The following is a 22,765-nucleotide window of genomic DNA, read 5'->3' as shown; positions in this document are numbered from 1 at the left end:
CTGTGAGGAGAAATATTTTTTTAGATGCAGGCAGGACAGACCTGAACCCCATGGTATCCCATTTGCTTTCACCCCCTATCCTATGCTCTCCGTGCTACCTTTCTTTCACAACTTCACACTGCTCTCCACAAGGATTTCCTCTTGCTATAATTTCATGAAAATCTGAGTGAAGGAGTTTCAAAGTAGAAGAGTAGCTTATTAGATGAAGCTGAATAAAAGTTGATGAGTCAGATGTTTGGAAAGAGGGAGAAATAAAAATGGGTGGAGAGAAAAGATGGTCTTGAGAAATAGAGGTGAGTGATGAAAGGACACAGATTATTCAGAGAGCAAGATACGAACTAGGCTCTGTGCCCTTGAGTGCTTTCATTCCCAGACTGTAGTTACATGCTTCTATCTCCGTTTTATTAGTCCATTAAATATTTCTCTCCACTGAAGTTTCTACCTAAGTGTAAATGAGTGTATCTGCTTTGGACTGTCATAACAAGAATAGTTACAGATTTGTAGAGTATATTTGGTGATGCAAGAGATCTTTTGCCCTAGGGCAAACGGTTTCTGGAAAAATATTATTTTGTGCTATTATATCAAATGGTACTATTTAATAAAAGATACGGTGATGCTCAAAGCAATGTATAAAAACTGGGCTTTTCAAAGGCACATGTCTAGCAAATACAGAATATGACCCATAGAGTATTAACACAAATAATGTTACTTTTACTATAATTGTTAGCACTGAAGATTTTTTTTAATGTTTGTTTATTTTTGAGAGAGACAGAGACAGAATGTGAGTGGGTTAGGGACAGAGAGAGAGGGAGCCCGATGCGGGGCTCAAACTCATGAGCTGTGAGATCATGACCTAAGCTGAAGTCTGATGCTCAACCAACTGAGCCACCCAGGAGCCCCAGCTGTTAACACTTTATACATTAGTATTGAAACTTTGAAAAAGCTGTACTTTAGGAAAAACAACAAAAATAATTCTCTACTTCCCTATATTATATTTTTAGAGATTTTGAACAATGAGTTAATCTCGGTGCATATTACACAGGAAAGTATAGACTGCTCTAGAACTTTATACTAGTTGGTGGCATGGGAGTAGGTATTCTGATGTTATTGAACTTTTTTTCCTTCTGTTCTTTTACTTTATGAGTACATTAAAATTATTAGGACTGGGATACTAGGCTCAAAGTATATAAAATCAAAGTTGTATGTAAAATTTTAAACCTGGTGAATCTTAGTATTCTCCAACTTATAAATACCCAAATTATCTACAATATCTATTGTATTTGTTTATTAAAATAAATGCTTATTAGTAGCCATTTGTGTAACTGAATTTAGCATAGAAATATCCTACAGAGTTAATAGCCAGCATGCCTGCAATAAGGCCAGCTGTCTCCTGAACTGCCATATTTCTTTTTGGCAGCATGTTTTTAAACAGCCATTGTTCATGGAGTACGTATTGGTAGTGGTGGGGAGGGGGGTGGGGAGTGGAGGTGGTTGGCATTGCTCTCTGTTTACAGATAATAGTAGCCCATATTTTGATGCAAAATTTGTGTTTACTTGGGAGTTAAACTTAGAGCATAAAGGGCCTGCTTATTTTTGGAGGGGCAGAAGGGAGAGGAGGATGAGTGGTATAGGAGGAAGGAGGACTCTTGTAGGATGATGATGAAATTTGGAAGCAAGGCTTGTATAATGATTTATTCTTTTCTCCTTACCATGTGTAGGCATAGTTCTGGGCTCTGGAGAAAGAATGAGGACACTTGGTCACTGCACCCATGCAGCTTATGAAGTCATGGCTATTCCACCTTGGGAATCCAAAGGGTCCTTTGAAGGCATGATCTGTGATTCTGTGATCTGTCAGAATTAGGCCTAGCTGGTGCCTAGGAAAGTCAGAAAAGTCCTTCTTTACTATTCTTATCTTTACTTCTTTTACCTGCAGTACGGTCTTGAGTTGTAAGAAGAATATACAAGCCCTATTTTTAGAATATTTCAGCTGTCACCATGTGGAGTTGATGTGAATATTGTCAGAGAGTATTTGTATAGGTAGACTAAGGAGAAGGGCTTCAAAGACTAAAAATTCATGGAACTGAGAATGTGTTTTAGGGTCAGTGAGTCATCCTGATTTGCTAAAACTGGGGGTGTGTGAGAGGGGACATTTAACTCAGCTCATATAAGCTGGGGTAAAAGGTCTGTCCCTGGGAGTGCTAGGCCCACATGCTAGCATGCGTTTTAAACATGTTACAATATATTTATATTAGTTTTATTATTTGTCACAGTTAATGTATAGTCTTTAATCTTTGTTATTGTCTAAAGTATATTTTGTTTGTTTGTTTGGCCTAGCCTGGAAGCCTAGTTACCATTTTTGATGTTTCTTTGAGAAAAGGCATTCTAAATTCCAGGCAGCTAATTAAAGATAAATATGTGGGACATCACCAGCTCCTAACATGAGATCTCCCTTAGCTAGTGTTTTCATTGAGGTCCTAGAGCTATCCTTCTCTCTCATAACCTCCCTGAAGCTTCTAAAAGGTCCACACCATTTCAGGATTTTTTTGTTTTTGTTCTTGTTTTGGTGGTAGACTCTTAGACTTTAATGTCTGCTACTCTTGTCCATTCCCCAACAGCCTCATAGCAGAACATCCAATCACAGATGAAATTACAGGAGGGTAAAACAATGCAAATTCTAAAACTGGTGTCGGGACAGTTTTATACAGTTAGATTTTTTGGCTTAGGAAGATGAGGTTTTACGAATTACATAGGTAATTATGTCAGACAGTGCTTTTGTGAGCCACAAAAAAGTTGGTTATCCTTTTAAAATTGAATTTGTTAGATTTTTTTTTCTCAAGTCGTATGATAATGTCATTAGTGAGTGATTTAATATTACTAACCTAAGTATTATTTTGGATTTATTGAGTCATTTATTATTTCAAATTAGACATATAAGCACATAGAGAAGGATTCTGTAACAGAACAGACTCTTTTCTCACTTTAGATGGCTCTTTTTTCCTTTTCATGATTTGGACATTTTTCCTTTTAAAAATTAAGGCACTAGGGCACCCGGGTGGCTCAGTCAGTTAAGCTTTCGACTTCAACTCAGGTCACGATCTCACGGTCTGTGAGTTCGAGCCTGCGTCGGGCTCTGGGCTAATGGCTCGGAGCCTGGAGCCTGCTTCCGATTCTGTGTCTCCCTCTCTCTCTGCCCCTCCCCCGTTCATGCTCTGTCTCTCTCTGTCTCAAAAACAAATAAATGTTAAAAAAAATTTTTTTTAAATAAAAAAATAAAAAAAACCAAGGCGCTATTGTTTTATTTTCCCTCAGAATGAGAATGAATTCTAATATATTTTTAAAACTCACCAGAGTTTTGACTTTTAGAAAAGAGAAGGGAGGAAATACAATGGACTTTCGAAACCAGATTTCCAAGTTTCCTTTTCAGTCTCGTCAGCCTGTAGTATTTCCTTACCCACAGACCTGTAGCTCTAGCCAACTTGGATAACTCCCTCTTGAGTAAATCATGCCCATGTCTGTCTTTGTTTCTCAGTACACTGTTCCCTTTGCCTTTGCTGCCCTTTCTCCTCTCTACCTCTCCAGGAGCACTGCAGTAGAACCCAGCTCAATTGCCCTCTTTCACAAAGCCTTTCTTGGCCTTGGTACCCTTGGAGCAGTTCATTCCTTCATCTGATCCCATTCCTGTTAGCAATTGCTCATGCATTTCCTTGTGCCATTCCTTCTGTAACTCTATTTTCTTGAACCGTCTTAACCTTCATTATTATTTACCCTTTCACCTCTTTGTATTTTTCTCCCCAGCACTAGGGAGTATCCTTGTATTTGTTGATTTGATAACGTGTCAAGAGATGACCCCCTTAATCTAGCGTATTTTCAAATAGTGATATATTCTGTTGCTAAATACTAATAATGTTTGGTGCCACAGTAAATTATATAAAGTTTTTTTAATGACCTTTATCATAAATTAGCCATATTCAATTGATGTTGACTAAATTTAGTGAAGGAATCAAACCATTAAATCATTTATTAGCACAAAACCGTTACTTTTGAGAGATCTGAAATCAGATGTAATTCTTTCTTCCTATCTATGTGGAAGTATCATGATGAATGTGGAAGTGAGGAGGGCAGCGTGGACTGGACTGGGATTTAGATGACCAATGCTTTAGTCTTACTAATTAGTTGGGAGACTTTGGACAGGTCCCTCTTTCCAATCTCAACTTTTTTCATCGGTAAATTGAGAGAGTTGAATCAGGTCATGTCTAAGGTCTCACCCAGCTCTTAAATTCTGGATATATATGCAATTAAAAAAAATTATTTAAATAGGTCAAGCAATTTCCTATAAACATACATTGATTGGTAATTTAAAAACCTCACTCTATGCAATAATTTTAATCTTTTCCAACAAACCTGTTATTAGTGTTGCTAAGATAGTAAAAATAACAATAGATTCATATTTAATCTTTTTTACTTTCTTATCTGCTCCATAAGAAGTAGGTAAAGGAATAGAAAAACAAAGGGATACAGATATTTAAGTACCTGCTTTGACATAGCACTGTTTGTTGCCATTTTACTGTACCTATTTAATCATCTAGATATTTCTTGAATAATCAAGAGTTGCCTATATTGTCAAAGCTAATAGCAATAACATTAAATAATTAGTTTATTGTACATTATATACAATATATACAATTATGTGTTACATTTATTATGTAATATATGACTTCTGAGGATGGCTTGTTATGTGGTTTGGGGCAAGTTCATGATTCTTTGTGTTTCATATTTCTACCTGTACCATGAGATGGTTGAAACAGTATCATCTCTTAAGGCCACTTTATTGAATTCTCATAATAACTCCTAAAGTGATGGCTTAAATAGTCTAAACTTAATCTTACTTTACATTCTTTCCTACAGAAAATGCAAAATTTTATCATATGTCGTTACAAAAGATTTTCAGTTATAGGCACTTTATGAGCATTTCTAAAATTTGAAAGTATGGCTTAAAATTTTTGTAAAGTTGCTACAAATATGTAGGTCTTAGTATATGGGGTAAACAAAAAAATTAAATAATTTTGTTGTAAATATGTCCTTAACCAAATGTGAATTTTAAAAACTCTTAATTTTGTTATTTTTTCCCATAGAATATTGTCATTTTTAAATACCTGTCAATATATTTTGATTACATTTAAATTAGACTACAAATCTTGGAATTTGAAAGGCAAATGCATTAATCCACTGAAGGAATCAGTTACTCACTGTTAGGTGTAATCACAGATAGGCATTGTGATTTTGAACTGGAGCATTCAAAGGAATAAGCTTTCTTTTCACTTTTATTTATTAAATAAAAACTAAGGCACAATTATGTATTGTTAAACAAGTTCATATAGTTTTGCACACCTATGTTCATGGCAGCATTATTATTCACAATAGCCAAGAGGTGGAAGATGTCCATTGGTGAATGAATGGATAAACAAAATGTAGTGTGTACATACAAGGGAATGTTATTTAGCCTTAAAAGAGAAGGAAATCCGATGTATGCAATAAAAGGGTGAGCCCTGAAGACATTATGCTAAGTGAAAAAAGCCAGTCACAAAAAACAAATATTGATGATTCCACTTATATAAGCTCTCTGAAGTGGTCTAATTCAAAGAACAGAAAGTACAGTGTTGATTGCCATGGCCTAAGAGGAGGGAAAGATGGGGAGTTGTTTAATAGGTAGAGAGTTTCAGTTTTGCAAGATGAGAAAGTTCTGGAGATTGGTTGTACAACACTGTGAATATACTTAATATCATTAAACTGTACACTTAAAAACGATTAAGTCAATTTTGTTATGTATTTTCACCACAATTTAAAAAATTCATATATTATAAAATTAATATAGCACCTGTAGAAATGATCTTTCTTCAGTGTTCAGTGGTACAACAGTTGATTCTGTGAAAATGTATAAAGGAAAACCTCATTAAAAATGGAATTGGGAAGTCGTGAAGGGAGAACTCTCAGGCATGTACCATTTGTCACAGCCTACTTTATATACTCCCACAGACAAGAAGAGGCTTACTTTAATACCCTAGCAGGAGGAAGATTTTCTCCTTGGCCAGCAGCAACCCAGCCAATGAGAAGTTGCCACAGCCCTGAACTCTCACCCTCTTCCCATGGACCATTCTTAACAACCTCTACCAACTTGTTTTTTCCCCTCTATTAAAAGGATCCTCTCGGGGCACCTGGCTGGCTCAGTCCGATTTCAGCTCAGGTCATGAGCTTGCAGTTTGTGAGTTCGAGCCCCGCGTCGGGCTCTGTGCTGACAGCTTGGAGCCTGGAGCCTGCTTTGGATTCTGTGTCTCTCCATCTCTTGGCCCCTCCTCTGCTCATGCTCTGTGTCTCTCTGTCTCTCGATAATAAATAAACGTTAGAAAAAACAAATTACAAAAAAAAAAGGATGCTCTCCTCCTTTGTTCTTAGGACTTTCCTGTGGTTCACCATGGTTTGCATGTTCAAAATTGTAATTTCTCTGCTCTCCTCACATAAATTCATTTTGTTGTTAAACTAAATATCTATTTTATTCGGGGCGCCTGGGTGGCTCAGTCGGTTGGGCGACCGACTTCGGCTCAGGTCATGATCTCGCAGTCCGTGAGTTCGAGCCCCGCATCGAGCTCCGTGCTGACAGCTCAGAGCCTGGAGCCTGTTTCAGATTCTGTGTCTCCCTCTCTCTCTGACCCTCCCCCGTTCATGCTCTCTGTCTCAAAAATAAATAAACGTTAAAAAAAAATTTTTTTTAAATAAATAAATATCTATTTTATTCTTTAAGTTTTATTGTTTTATTTTTTCAGCTTACAATAAAATGGCTTTAAAAAAGGAATGCATAGGTGTTGCCTAAAGAGCAGTACCCAAATGGCTAGAAAGTAGCAAATAACGAGAAAGACAACCTTGCCTTTGTATTTTATTTTACAATTTTAGCAAGAACTTTACAACCTTGGAAGATGGGACTGGTAGGCATTTTTATTTTCATATGTTTAGAAGTCTCTGAGAGTCATAGAAGTTAAATCACTTGTGGATGAACGCTGTAGCAAAAATGGGTATTAATAGGATGTTTTGTCTCTTAGCCTAGTGCTCTTGTCTCCCATCACACTAGCCAAGCAGGAAAGCAATAATCAAACCTCTGACCTACTTTACTTGATCTTATACTGCTATCTATCTTATCTATGTACTGTCACTACTTAGAATACTAAATCTGAACAAAGTTGTAATACCGCCAGAGGCAATCTAAAGAAAAACATCTGAAATACTCAAAAGTACTGTAAGGCTGTTGTATGAGATTAAACTAAAAACTGATATTTATATAGATTTATATATTTAAATTATATATATGTAAAATATAAACAACATAAGTATTTAGCCTGAGAAGATAAAGTTGACTTCTATATGGTGGAGTGGCTAGAACTATAAAAAAGTATATTCAGGGGCTTCTGGGTGGCTCAGTTGGTTGAGCATCCAACTCTTGGTTTCGGCTCAGCTTGTGATGTCATGGTGGGATGGCGGGGGTGGGGGGGCAGGCAGGAGGCAGGAGGCGGGTCCAGGCATGGAGCCTGCTTGGGATTCTCTCGTCCTCTACCACACGTGCTCTCTTTAAAAATAAAAAAATATATTCAAAGTGAATTATGAAAATGTTTGCTAAATTTCACAGTCTAAGAATGTAAAACTATTGGTAATTAGTGAAAAGAAATAAATTCAGGACCAACAGTAAATTACCCATTGGATATTCAGCATACAGAACTGTTAGCAAGAGAAGATTATGGTCACAGTTCCCATTAAAACATACACACACTTCAATGGTATTTTCAGTGTTTTTGTTTGTTTTGTTTTGTTTTTTTGCTAAAAGGAAATACCATTTCAGTTTCTTTAAATCCTTAAGATCATTAGTGGCACTAAGGGGGATGTTTGGACTTTGAACTTCCAGATTAGCACAGGGAGGAAGTTTTATGACTACTTTTCTGAGAAATCAAGCAAAATGTGAAAATGCAGCAAGAAGGAAACCACTTAGCTGCATTTTATCTTGGCTTCCAGGATGTGAGGTGTCATTCTTTCATATCAAATACATATATATGAAGACATATTCATAAGAGCCAGTTTGTAGGGAAAGGGAAACAATGCCAAAAGGTGGGGGGATTTGAGGCAATTAAGAGGTCTGGGGGAAAAATACACAACTGACTCTTAAATAATTCAGGGGTTAAGAAATGCTGCCCCCTGCACAGTCAAAAATCCATGTATAACCTTTGATTCCCCAAAAACTTAACTTCCTATAGCCTACTATTGACCAGAAACCTCACCATAACATAAATAGTTGATTAATGTACTTTGTGTTATATGTATTACATATTGTATTCTTAATTATAAAGAAAGTTAGAGAAAAGAAATGTTATTAAGAAGATCATATTAAGAAGATCATAAGGAAAATACATTTACAGTTCTGTACTGTATTTATTGAAAATAACTTGCGAATTGAAGTGGACTCGTGGTTTAAACCCATGATGTTTGAGGGTCAAATATATACATAAGTATATATAAATATGTGTGTGTGTGTGTGTATATATATATATATATATACACACGTGTGTATATATATATATATACATACACACACACACCATGGATTTAGATGTCATCTGCACATAGTGAAACTTACTGCTATTTATTGAGCTTCTAGAATAAGACCCTTATGGACTTGTAAAATGCTGTAGTATGTGTTTTATACACCTTATTTAATGTTCATAGCATCCCTATAAGGTAGGTATTATTTAATCATTATATGATGAAGAAACAGCTTAAAACTACACAGCTTGGGGTCATCTGGGTGGCTCAGCAGTTAAACATATGACTTTGACTCAGGTCATGATCTTGTGGTTTGTGAGTTTGAGCCCCACATCGGGCTCACTGATGTCAGTGCAGAGCCCACTTCGATCCTCTGTCCTCCTCTCCCGCTTCTGCTCTCTCTCTCTTTCTCAAAACTCAATTAACATTTTTTTTGAAAAGCTAAATTCTTAAAACAACACCAGCAAAACAGCTGGAAAGTAATGGAGCTGGGACCTAATCAAGCTGGGACCTTTCACCTTCCTACACGAGCGACTTTTTCCTAAGGCTGTATAAGCTTCCTATTCATCCAACAAGTACTGTTTTACTGTCTACTAATAATAGCAAACATTTATTGGATGCTTACTAAGTTCCAGGCACTACGTCTAATGCTTTATATGTATTATCACATTTAATCCTCATATTCCTTTGGGCTGTATTTATTGAAAAGAATAAATTATTATTATTCCCTTTTCCCAAGTGAGTGAACTGACTTTCCTTGGATCTTCTCCTTCTAGTACTAATCCTTTCAAGTTAAACCTCAAAGGAATCAGTCTTCCAGCTTGCAACACACAATGATTCACTCACCTCATCTGTGTTATTGTCTTTTCTCCTTTGCAGTGTCTGAATCCCCCTCTGTGCATCTGCTCTCTGTGGGAGATTTTATCATTTGTCTCACTTTCTACCTTTTTTATGATCTCTGCTCAGGCAGACAGAACCAAATTTCTTCTTTCCTTTTTTCTCTATTTTTTAACTCCTTTATCCATGCTTTCAGGCTCTTTGGTGACTGTTCTACAACTCAGTTACAGAAAACATTTTTGCCCTCCTGTTGTAACTACTTTCAGGCCATTTGCCCCCTCATCCCCTCAGATGCTGCAGCTTACCCTTGCCTTGCTGGTGGAGACCTCCATTCCCTCCTGTCTGCCCATCACACGCTGACCTCTTCGTCTTTTTTTAGCTGAACCTCTGCCTGCACCACCTCTATATTCTGCAAGGTCTGCCCTTTCCTTACATTCATCCAGGCACTCTTCCTAACTCAAACCATCACCCTTTTTCCTGAGGATGTAAGGGGAGGCTAAAGCAGAAATTTTCCCTGCTCATCACTCTGACTCAATGGGAACGTACTACACTTTCCTTCATGCAGTGCCTTCAGAATCTGTGTTTTACTTCCAGAGTATATCTTGGATGTTACCTATCCATTGTATCCAGCTGTATAAAGACCCTTTGTCCTCTAGTTCTGCCTTCTTCATCTCACTGATACCCAAAATCTTACTTGGCTTGGAGAATATATTAAGCATCACATGTTAGACTAGAATCCAGAAAAGGCCTTGTGCTGTTATTTGGTTTACCCCTATCATAGAGATAAAATCCTTCTCAAACTCTTCTTGACAACAGTTACCTACATTTTTCATTAAAAATTTTCTTTTCAACAAATGTTTGAGGGCGCTTGTATCCTAGGCATTGTTATATGGATACATCAAAGAATAAAGACTGTGGCCCTGGCCCTCATGACCTTTATAATTAATGGAGGAAGACATTGACTACCTCATTGAGAAAAAGTCTGCGGTTTCCCTCTGGGGTTCCTCTAGGGTACGGTGTGACATTGACTATTATTTTTGTGTAGTCAGTAAAGGCAAATGGATTTTTAACAATATTACTTGTATAGTAGTGGTTAGTATACAGGTGTAAAAAATGGTATTGATTCGCAGCTGTTGGTTCTAACTTATTAAAGAAGGATGAATAGTTTTGGAAAATATATAGTACATACTTCTCAATGTCTTGAATATACTCCCAAAGCTACTCAGTATCTCTAGTTGGTTGTTAGGCGTGTGTTTTTGTTTATGGCAGGTTAAACAGATGTAGATGTTGTTAAAAGGAAAATAAAGTGATTCAGGTAGACTCTAGGAACAAATAAATAAACCAAGCTTTTATGACTGGATTTTAATATAAAATAGGCCCACGTTTATGAGTAAACTAGAGCAGTTCTTATTAGATTTTAGTGTGTAAATCACCTGCGAATCTTATTAAAATACACATTCTGGCTTAGTAGTCCTGGAATGAGGCCTGAAATGCTGTATTTCTTTAAAAATTTTTTTTAACATGTATTTATTTTCAAGAGACACAGAGAGACAGAGTGTGAGTGGGGGAGGGGCAGAGAGAGAGGGAGACACAGAATCCGAAGCAGGCTCCAGGCTCTGAGCTGTCAGCACAGAGCCCGACACGGGGCTTGAACCCACCAACAGTGAGATCATGACCTGAGCTGAAGTTGGACACTTAACCGACTGAACCACTCAGGCGCCCCTGAAATGCTGCATTTCTATTAGCTACCAGGAGATAACTTTTCTGCTGGTGTACCACACTTGGAATAGCAAGGGAATGGAGGATTCTTAATTTCTTTGATTATCTGCTACTTTGTACTAATATTGAAAAAGAAGACTTACAAATGTTCCTAAGCGATTGCTTTAAAAATATATTTAAGAAAAACAAACAATGGCATGGATTTTTATAGAATATTTAGTTGTTTTTTTTACCCCAGCAGGGACTTTGTATACCTTTTAGAACCATATTGATCAATAACTCTTGCTCATTTTAACTGAATCAAAAGGGCAGTTGAGAAATGTCTTGAATGTCTATTCTCACAATAGCAGTAGCCATAATAATAATATTTATTTTCCAGACACTTTGCGGCCTTCATCCAGTCCACTAGTCTTCAGCCATTTGCTGGGTACATCCACTGTTAACAAGCCTTTATGGCTATAGAAATAACAATACTGCCCCTGCCCAGTCTGTGTGGGATGTGCTTAAACAGACTAAACGGACAGTTGCATGGTATAATAGAGGTAATCATAGTGTGCTTTAAAGGTTTCAAAAGAAATACATATTTAATACTTTTAAAATAAAAAACGAGTTAATGTTGGAGGGTCTTTTTTTTTTTTTTTTTTTTTTTTGGAGGGGCTTCTTACAGAGGGTTATCAATTTGAGCCTCAAAGCAACTCTGTGATTTAGGTAATTTTATTATTACCCCCATTTTACATAAGAGGAAAGTGTGCTCCAACAGTTTCAGGTGTTAAGTCATGGGGCTAGCACATAGATAGACCTGGGATCCAGGTGTTCTTAATTCAAGTCCTGTCCCTTGTCCCTGTACCACACTCCCTCTGTTCCATGTGTGTTCCTAAGTCATCACCTGACTAGAATTATTTCTTAGTCTTGTGCTCACTCTTGTTAATTCTAGAAATTTGTATGTCCTAAAAATTAAAAATTTTACTGCTTTTTATTTTGGAAGATGATAACTAGCTTAGACTACTTGGGAAATAAAGTTCATTTTGATTGGTAGAAACCTGAATTCTAAAAAGCTTTAAGAAAAATCAATTACAAGAATTAATTACAGTTGTTTGTGTATAAGTAGAGGTTTATAAAGGACTTGGATTACTTCAAAACTATTGGATTATGAATATTTTGTTATGAAAACTAAATCCATATTATTTATTTACATTTTCTTTTTTTTTCTTACTTTCATTTTTAATATTTTTAACATTTATTCATTTTTGAGAGGCAAAGAGAGACAAAGTACAAGCGGGGGTGGGGCAGAGAGAGAGGGAGACACAGAATCCGAAGCAGGCTCCAGGCTCTGAGCTATAAGCACAGATCCTGATGCGGGGCTCCAGCCCATGAACTGTGAGATCATGACCTGAGCCGAAGTCAGAGGCTTAGCCAACTGAGCCACCCACGCACCTCTGGTTTACACTTCATTAAAAAAGAGGTTTTGTTCTTTTAAGTAGCCTCTAAATAATTCAAAATGCAAAGTTAGACTTGTTATGTATTTGTTCTCCTGAATAAATTATAGAATGTGCTGTCTTCTCAGTATATAAGTTATAAAAATGTTCTGTTTTCTCAGTTTAAACTCTTATACAATTTATTATTGATGGTATTTTCCCTTCATTTGGTTAAGCTCTTCTCTTGGAAAAGAGGATTTAGTGGTTTAATTATTATCAATAATAATGACAGTGCCCACACTTATTGAACTCTTATTCTGTGTCAGGCACCATACATATAGCAATATCTTATTCCTCCCAACAACGCTGTTATCATCCATAAAGCCAGAGAGACTTAAGTGACTTGCTCAATGTATTTACCTAGTAAATTAGAGAGCTAGGATTCCAATGTTGGTAGGCTGACTTGAGAGTCAATATTTGCAATCTAGAGAACTTTAGAGCAGGAAGAAAAGGCATAGAAGACATCGCAGGACTTGACTTTAAAAAAAAAACCTTTTTTTTAAATGTTTATTTTTGAGAGAGAGACAGAGTGCAGGTGTGGGAGGGGCAGAAAGAGAGGATGACACAGAATCCAATGCAGGCTCCAGGCTCTGAGCTGTCAGCACAGAGTCCGACGCGGGACTCAAACTCACAAACCGTGAGATCATGACCTGAACTGAAGTCAGAAACTTAACTGACTGAGCCACCCAGGCACCTCAGGACTTGACTTTTAATGGGAGGGACTCAGCTTATTCCTGAAATAAGACACACCTGTGTGAAGATGTGGCATGGATAGGGAATAGGATACAGCAGAAGGAACAACAATTGTGGTATTCATGTGTGCTACAGCTTTTGCATTTAATCATCACACATCAACCTGTGAAGTAGTTACTATCTCCTGAGTGAAAAGAAAAGAACAGTTGATTCTCCATCTGTAGGTGTCTGTTGCTTACCCCATCCTTTTGGAAACATCTTACTCTCCTTTCCTTTTTCTCTGGTTGCTTCACTTCCATTTCTCCCGCTTTTCCCTTAAGTGTTCCCCAGGCTTCATTCCTTGTTCATTTTATTCTCTCATTCCACATGCTCTTTCCCTTGTGACCTCAAACTCCATGTGAGTGAGTCACATTGCCAGTGACTCTTCCATGTGTCTGCAACCCTGGTAGTTCTCTGCAGCCCCAAGGCCTACTGGATACGTCCACCCAGGTACTTCAGACACACACAAGTACTTCAGACACAGGATGTTTAAAAAGTCACCTGGTCATTTCCTTCCAGATTCATTTCTCTTCCTTTATGTTCTGTCCTGGATCTCCTTCCAGATCTGTTCCTCTCCTTTTATGCTCTGGCCAGGATCATGGTTTCACCACTTCTGCCACCAGCCATGCCAGAAATCTGGGAGTACTTTTGAATTTTCTTTCACCCTTAGCTCTTACATCTGCATCAGTCACCACGTCTGTAGAGATTACTTTCATGTCTGCCTATGTTCATCACCAGTGCAGCCCTCTTAATTCAGGTTTCCGTCATTTCTTGCATTATAGTGGTGTCCAAGTCTTACTGCCCACCAGAATCACCAGAGGAACTTTGAGACCACAGTCCTGGCCCTATCCATGGAGATTTTGATTCAGTAGATCTAGGGTGGGGCCCAACAATCTATACTTTTAACAAGCAGATGGTTCTTATGTGGGTGGCCTGGCAACAGAGATGTTTGAGAACCACCGATCCAACTGGTTTCCTTGCCTCTTGATGTATCTTCTTCCCCTTCAGTCCATCTCCCACTGCTTCTGACATTATTTTTTATAAGCTAAATGTGATCCCCTATTTTTAACCAATTAAGCATCTCTCCATTATCTACCAGACAGATTCTAGCCTCTTTAGCATATCTTGTAAGACTCTCCTAGGTCTGATCTGACCCATAAGTCTCCAGTCATTTCCTGCCATCTTCCTTTGTAAATATCCTCTACCTCAGGCCTGCTTAGTTTTCAGAATAAATGTGTTATTTCTTGATTTGGGGCTTTTTATACATATGTTTCTGTCTGTAAGAAGGCCTTCGTTCTCTCTGTTTGGCAAATTCCTCTTCTTTCCTTCAAGAAACAATTCAGATGTCTATCCCTGCAGTCCATCTTGTCCCCTGTCCTACCACTGTTCTTAACTGTCTTCTCTTATATTGTGCTCATTGTCCTGCAAAGCAATAGATTTTTTATGTCTGTCTCCTTTTCTAGTAAATGAGTTTTTACAGGTCAGGAACTAGACTACCTGCCCCAAATCACTTAGCTCAGAAGGGGTGGAGAGTCTCACTTCAAAATCTATTCTATGTATCCATCATGCTGTGTGATTTTAAGATACAGATCAGGTTAAGAATTAAAACCTGTTGGTGTAGCATGTTTGAAGGAAGCTCCACTTCAGATAGACCATTTTACCTCCCATTTGTAAAGGTATAATCTACACATAATGAAACTAACTCTTTTTATTTAGCGGTGAGTTTTGACACATACAGTTGTGTAACTATTACATGACCTTTTAATACAAATAAAATTTTATGATTACTGACTGAACTAATGTTTGTAAATAAATCATTCTCACTTGGTATGAGCTTTATGAAACAATCAAAATGTTCTAAATGGAAACTATTTCTTGAGGAAAAAAATTAACTCTTAAGGGTCTGAAAGAGTTAAGATAATGTATCTTAGTAATTCTTATTGTTAAAATAGTCTCTTGCTCCTGAACTTGATGTGCTACAATGTTTAGCTCTAGGTTTGCTTAAATTTAATTTAAAACTAGGATAAGGAACTCATTGCCAAAGAAGACAGCTCTTTCTTCTTACAAAAAGAAAGACCAAGTTCTTAGAAATTTTCTGAATATAGGTGTAATTCAGCTTCCTAAAACTTCTTTTCATTGGTTCTAATTCTATGGAATTAGAGAATAAATCTGAGCTCTCTTTAGGTCTTTTAGTATTTGATAAGTCCTCTTTCTTTTCTCCAGGCTGGACATCCTTAGTTTTTTCCCACCTTTCTTTGTGTTATGGCTTCCAAAGCATTCATGATCCTAGACCAGGTGTGTTAGATGTAGCACCTAAAAAAGTATGAAACTTAGTGTGAATATCTCTTGTCCTTCTTTCTACTAAGGGAACTTTTGTAGGTCTCTCTTATTTTCTTTCCCTTAAAGAAACATGATTGATAGTCACAATTCTATCTTAACATACCATTTGTACCCAAAATTTGGTATTGGTATCAAATTGATGGAAGAAATTGATGGAAATCATCTCTCTTAAAATTAATGGACATGAAAACTGAGTGGTATTGGAATACCTGCTAGGCTACATGAGGCTCTTGACTTCTCTGAATTTCATTTTAATATAAAGAGATCATATCTAAATCTAAAATTGTACAGCCCTTCTTTAGGTAAAGGTTTACATGTAACACAAATGGCTTAAAATTGTTGATAAGCTCAAAATAAGAGCAAAATCCCTAAGACATGGAGGCATAAACATGTTAATAAACTTAGATATAAAATATAAAAATAAGACAATATAGATATAAAATATAAAAATAAGACAATTTATAAAAATAAGTCAACTAGAGTCAGTTTATATTTGTGCCATATTGATCCCCTCCCCCCAAACTGTACAAATAGAGAATTTCTAAGAATGTTATATAAAACCCATTTGAATCTTGGGTATTCCTTGATGACAGTTTGACTTCAGTGGTGGCAGGAGGAATAGGATTTCAGTTGAATTGTTTTCTCTCTTGTTTTTTTCCTAATAAATTCATGGTGTGAATTCCTGTCCACAACTGTGTAGAATTAGGATATTGACAGCATATTGGAAATATGTCATCATTTACTCTAATGTGTGTAACCTACATTTAGATTCAGTGTAACTCAAATGAATAGAAGATTTAATTTACCCTTAAAATACGCTGTTTACAACAAATAAACAAATAAAACTCAGAAAAAGGGATCAGATTTGTCCTTACCAAGGGAAGGGGGAAGGGGGTGTTAGAAGAAGGTGGTCAAAAGGCACAAACTTCCAGTTATAAAATAAATAAGCACTAGGGGTGTAATGTACAACATGATGACTATAGCAAACACTGCTGTATGATACACATGGAAGTTGTTATGAGAATAAATCCTAGGAGTTTTCATCACAAGGAAACCATTTTTTCCCTTTACTGTTTTCTTTCTGTTTTATCTATGAAAAGATAGATGTTAGCTGAACCTATTGTGGTAATCATTTAACAATATATGTAAATCAGACCATCATGCTGTATGCCTTATACTTACATAGTGAAGTATGTCAATTATGTCTCAATAGAACTAGAAAAAACAAAGAATCTAAGCAGATGTGCACATCTTTCTTAGAAGAAAGGCAACATGTAAAAATGTTATTGAAACATTTGAGTTAATGACAGGCTGGATAATTCATTATTTTAAGATTATATAAAATAAATAAAAGCTTTAGTATTCACGATCTTCTTTTACTGTTCTAACTCCACATCTTTTTTCTTTCTTTTCTTTTTGTTTGTTTGTTTCTTTCTTTCTTTCTTTTTTTTTTTTTTTTTTTGGCTCAAGACTTGTGTGGGGGACCTGTTAGTAATAGTGAATTTTCATATTATTGTATGACACTATTGTGACTCACTTCATCCTTTTTAGTGGAAAAGGGAACAAGTAAAAGAAGTATTGGATATACGCATCTTGTCAGAAGTACTAAAGGAAATATTTATGCAAATAAATTTAGAAAGACACAAGTAATTGCAGAGACATGGAGAGATATGCAAATATCACCATAGGATGGGGGTTGTGATGCTGTGTTCAGGTTGCTGACAGTTACTACAACTTCCATAATGCTTATTGCAGGTGGAATTCTTGAGGGCTTTCTGACCCTGGTGAACTGGTGGGCTATTTTGAGAAAGATATGGTGTGAACTATGGACTTTTATAGTCTGAAGATGGTTTTGTTAAGTGGTTGCTAAATGAACACATGACTTGCAATGTTGGATATAGAAATGGGAGGCATTGCCTTTTTTCCCTGGAGAAAGCAATGAAGTAAAGACACTGAGGCAGAGAGAGAGAGAGCACACATTTACCCCTAAATACCGGGTTGAAGTGCTGACTTGGGTTCAAGTTATATGTCCCATCGAGGAGGATCTGGGAGGAGCTGTAGAAAGGGTTGCTGGGCACTGAAGAAACCTGGAATATCAGTAAATGCACTGTTGGATTTCATTTGAAGGTATCAAGAATAAAGGACTAAAATGGAAAAACAAATCAACCACTCATAATTTATGTATCAAATAAATGTTGTTTAGGCACCCTCATGAGCATTGCAGTACACGAATGAAAGACACAGCCCCTGCCTTCAGGGACATTGCATTTTAAAAGAAGGTACAGGACAGTGTGATGAGTGCCGCAGTGGAATAGAAATGTCGGGTACTCTGGCATGCAAAATGTGTTCCCTGACCAGTGAAAATTGCCCATTTTTTGGACCCAGTTTTCCTCACCTTAAGTTTCATTCTTCTTCCTAATTATCATTTTTTAAAAGTAACAACTTTCAGAAATTAAAATAAAAAAACCCTAAGAGATTATGTAGCTTCTTGCTACTCAGAGGATGGGCCATGGAATATTGACATAGCATCCATTGGAGCTTCCTAGAAAATGCAGAATCTTCCTAATAAGTGGACTATATCCAAGACCTACTGAGTCAGAACCTGCATTTAAGCTATGCTTTCCCTCCCCGTGATTGTTTTTCTCATTAAAGTTGGGGGAAATACTAATCTAGTTCCCTTTCTCTCCAATAGGTTTTATAGATGAACAGAATGAAGACAGATGGTGCCCTTAAATGGTAGCAGAGCTGATATTAAAACTCAGCCCATCTGTTTACTGATAGAGTCTCAAATGCCTTTTCTAATATCTCTGTTATTTCTTACCTACTCCCCTCCACCTTTTTACTCTTATGTTGGCCTCTGTTGTTTCATATTGTCAGATCTCCAGCTTCTTACTTGTGTCCCTTCCTCTCGGTGTCTTTCTTAGTTCTCTCTTTAAACTTCTCTGTTGAATAAGAGAATGGTACAGGCTACCCACACTGTATATCAAAAAGAATGAACATTTTTATTCATTCTTGATTCGGGGAAAATTTTTGGACCTTTTTCTCTAATTGCTTTCTACTTGTTTAGAACTTAACTTTGCAATCAGCAGGAATTCGGTGTGTGATACGAGTGTGATATAATCTGTGATGTTAGAAATTAGAATCTCCTTTCAGATGAATTTATCTTCCTTTCTTTGCTATATGGATTATCTCATAACAGACACCTTTTGCTCTTTGTTTCAAACACTTGGAAAAACAATGTCTGCCCTCTAGTTTCTAGAAAGGAATAGGACACCACAAGCTACTAGGATTTAGGGATTTGTATTAAGTTATTTTCCTATAGGAAATAAATAAGTGGATAAATGTGCCATGTTTTAAGGGGGGACTTTGGCATAGAAAGATATGGTCATAGCAGGATAATATGACAATATTAAAGAAAAGCAGACAATCAGTGATAAGACCATTGTGGCACGATGCCTTCAACGAAAGTCAGCCACTCATCTTTTAAGCCACACCCTCTTTATAAGAGGACTATTTTCTCCTGTCTTGTGTTTTAGTTTATTTTTAACTCTGGAATATGTTTTGATTTGAGTGGCAGAACCATAATTTCCATCAGTGGATAGTAAGCCTCTCCTGTAAACTCTGAAATAAAGTCATTTTTTGTTTTTTCTTGTTTTCATATGTGTTTTTCTTTCAAGTCACTAGCCCATCTTTCTAACAACTCTTATTTCGTAGAAACCATAGTTATTATGTCACTTCCTGACTTGGGAGACTATGTTATTAAACATTGTTCTACTTCCATTTCCTTCCTTTTATCTTATTTTCTATCAATAGTGTATAGAAACAGACTAATTTTAAGTAAGTTATTTTGAAACCTAATTATCTAATCCAGAACTCTTCTGCATATATAGTCTCAGTAAAACTGACATTTTAAATGGTAGGATATTGTAATGAGTAATTAAGTTAAATTTATTCAGGCTAGATTTTAGGAATGGATTGAAAGACAGGATTTTTTTGTTGTTGCTATTTTAAAAGTATATCCTATTCTTCAGCATGGAACAAGGAAACGTTTTGCATTACCAAGCATAAACTAGACATCAGATTCACAACCTGTAAAATACTGGTTAGCCTTTAGAAACATAAATTTCACTATCTTTTTATAATTTATTAGAATATTAATCTTTGTTAGCCCTGTATTTCATTATCATGCTTCTCTTAGAAATGTTACTTGTGGCAGAGCTCTATTGTAAAATTGATTCAAGGTTGCATATCTGAATATTAAGGACATTCATTTTAAGTGAAATACTTGCACATATGGGAAGTAAATGCTTATAGCTTTAGAGAAGAGCTCATAAGTTGGTTATATTCAATGTCTTGAATATAATGGAAATGTCTTGGGTATGGTGATTTCCACTTAAATAAATTAGAGAACTGTAGTCCCCCCAATTTAGTCACACAAATATAACTATCCTCTTGTCTTAGTGTCCAAAAATATGCCGGCAATTGCTTGCATTGCTCCACCTCTTCAGTTTGCTGTTTTTTCCTGCTTTGCTTTAGGTAGGGAGGGAGCAGCTTCCAAACTGCTCTGATAAATCTCATACGTTTGATATGAATGACAAGTTTCTCCTTAAAATATTTATTTTCTGGGACGCCTGGGTGTCTCAGTCTGTTAGGCATCTGACTTTAGCTCAGGTCATGATTCCATGATTCGTGAGTTCAAGCCCCGCATCGTTGCTTTGTGCTGACAGCTCGGAGCCTGGAGCCTGCTTCAGATTCTGTGTCTCCCTCTTTCTCTGTTCTTCCTCCACTCTCACTCTGTCTGTCTCTCAAAAATAATAAATAAACGTTTAAAAAAATGTATTTTCTGTCTATGAAGTCTTTCATTAACTTTTCACCCCCAGCTTGTTCTGTGTTTTTAGCAAGGTTGATTTCTTGTCTTTGTTCTCTAGGTTCTCTGTAAAACTTAATGTGTGCCATACAAGTGAAACATAATTTTCAAAAGCTACTCACAGGAATTGGTCTCATTTCTTTGGTTTTAATGCCATGTATTTTTGTTGTGACTCAGAGAAAAATGACTTGCATCTGGTCAAATTAGGAAAAAAGCTAAGTTGAAATATTATAATTCCTGATAAATTCACTTCAAAAGAATGTATTGTTTAATGAATTCAATATCACTTTGTTCTTTCTGTAGATAAACGTGTGGAGAACTGGCCTCTGATGCAGTCTCCATGGCCTACACTTTGTATAAGTACTTTTTATCTCTTGTTCGTGTGGCTGGGTCCAAAATGGATGAAGGACCGAGAACCTTTCCAGATGCGCTTAGTACTCATTATCTATAATTTTGGGATGGTTTTGCTTAACCTTTTTATCTTCAGAGAGGTAGGTTTACTAAAGTCACCTTGTAATTCCCCAGGGTTATTGGAAATTAAGAAATTAGAATGTGTAAAACCATCATGTAATATTGTACCCCAAGATAACTGTTAGCTACTCTAAAAGGTAAATTTTGTATTATTGACATTTTTCATGTTTGGATAACAAAAATATGAAATATACAGAAAGAAAGTATAGAACAGTTGTTTTAAAATGGAATTTTGAAGCAGACACACTAGATTCCAAGATAACCCTTATTAACTGTTCTGACACTAAAAGTTATTTAACTTTTCTGAGACTCATTTTCTCCATCTGTAAAATGGGAATAATACCTGCCTTCTAGGTCAGAAATAAGTGAAATAATTTTTGATAGTGTTGGCACATATTAAATAGTCAGTAAATAGTTGCTGTTGTTTATTTATAATTCTTATTCAGCAGTTTCAGATTTGGTAACAGATTAAAATATGCAGGTGTAAAATACTGATTTCAAGTGAAATCCTATTACATTATGTGATTATATTTTGGGTTGCAACTAAAATGAGTTAACTGTTACACACTGTTAATCATCATGTACTTTTCTGGTCACCAGCAAATGCTCCCTGACATTCTGGAAAGAAATCCTAAAGGCTAGATCGACACAGGCATTTTTTAAGTTGTAAGAGTGGAAGGATTTTGTTTCCAAAGAGACTCCTTATTAAAAGTCTGTATGAACCCAGAGAATGGGAGTGGTGAGGCTAGGAAAATAAACAGTACTCTCTTTTAAAGAAATCTTTGACAACTTAGCCTGTAGAATCTCAACTTCATAACAATTTTTATTTAACTTAGTTAGATACTTTGGCATCATTTGTTAGATAAAAACCACTCTGGAGCAAGAAATCAGTGTCACGCTTAGATCTGAGTCATAGTTAATGAAAAATTCTCTTAATATTATAAAGTAGATAGATTTGAAGCCTCAGTCAATGAGTTACTGGTGATTTTTAATTTAGATTTCAATTTGAGAGTAACTTGACACACAGCAAATTTTAGAAATTCTAATACATTAAATGTTTAATGCATTTGAATATTTTAGACAATATTGCGTTTTAAAATAATTTGAAAGTTTGCATATTGTATTTAGAGTTTTTAAAATTCTGTATCTACTAAAACTTTACTTTAAATATTATTCCCCTTTTTTTCCAGTTATTCATGGGATCATATAATGCAGGATATAGCTATATTTGCCAGAGTGTGGATTATTCTGATAATGTTCATGAAGTTAGGGTAAGTACATTAAAAATACCATTCGTCAGTAGAAGTGGGTTTAATTTTATAATCTCCACTCTGAAAATGTACTTTTGTAGAGTGGCAAAAGTGGATAGGATTGTGGTGTGTCAGTAAAGCTGTGCGTTTCTTTAAAAGCATATAACTGAAAATATTGTCATGTCCCATTTGGCTGTGGGAGAGTGCATTTGTTCTGGATTACCAGAATGCAGTACTTAGAAAATTCCATGTTTAGTGTAAAGATGACATTTTGGAGTTTTGTTGGTTCCAGTCAAGAATAGAAACTTATAAAGAGAGTCTAATTCATTTGTTAAGAGCCTGAGGGAAAACAAATGTTTTATAAACTATGTAATGTTTAGTAAATTAAGCATAGCACAATCTGTATAGGCATAAACTCAGTTTTTATTATATTTGCAGAAAAGTAAAGCATTGATAATATAATGTTACCATATTTTACTTTCCAGTCACCTCTGACA

At 36.1% G+C, this 22,765-nt stretch overlaps 1 protein-coding gene across 1 annotated transcript in view; it reads left to right on the top strand.

The window, feature by feature from the left end:
- Positions 1–22,765, top strand: part of ELOVL4 (ELOVL fatty acid elongase 4) — a 32,431-nt gene that overhangs the window by 2,353 nt on the left and 7,313 nt on the right. The window contains exons 2-3 of the mRNA XM_058734538.1: positions 20,851–21,038; positions 22,209–22,289. Of these exons, the coding sequence (XP_058590521.1) occupies positions 20,851–21,038; positions 22,209–22,289 (269 nt within the window). The remainder of the gene's footprint in view (positions 1–20,850; positions 21,039–22,208; positions 22,290–22,765) is intronic.

The sequence above is a fragment of the Neofelis nebulosa genome, chromosome 6 (assembly GCF_028018385.1).
Source record: "Neofelis nebulosa isolate mNeoNeb1 chromosome 6, mNeoNeb1.pri, whole genome shotgun sequence".
Classification (NCBI taxonomy): domain Eukaryota; kingdom Metazoa; phylum Chordata; class Mammalia; order Carnivora; family Felidae; genus Neofelis; species Neofelis nebulosa.
Note: the sequence above shows the minus strand (reverse complement) of the source record. Positions and strands in the feature narration are given on the sequence as shown.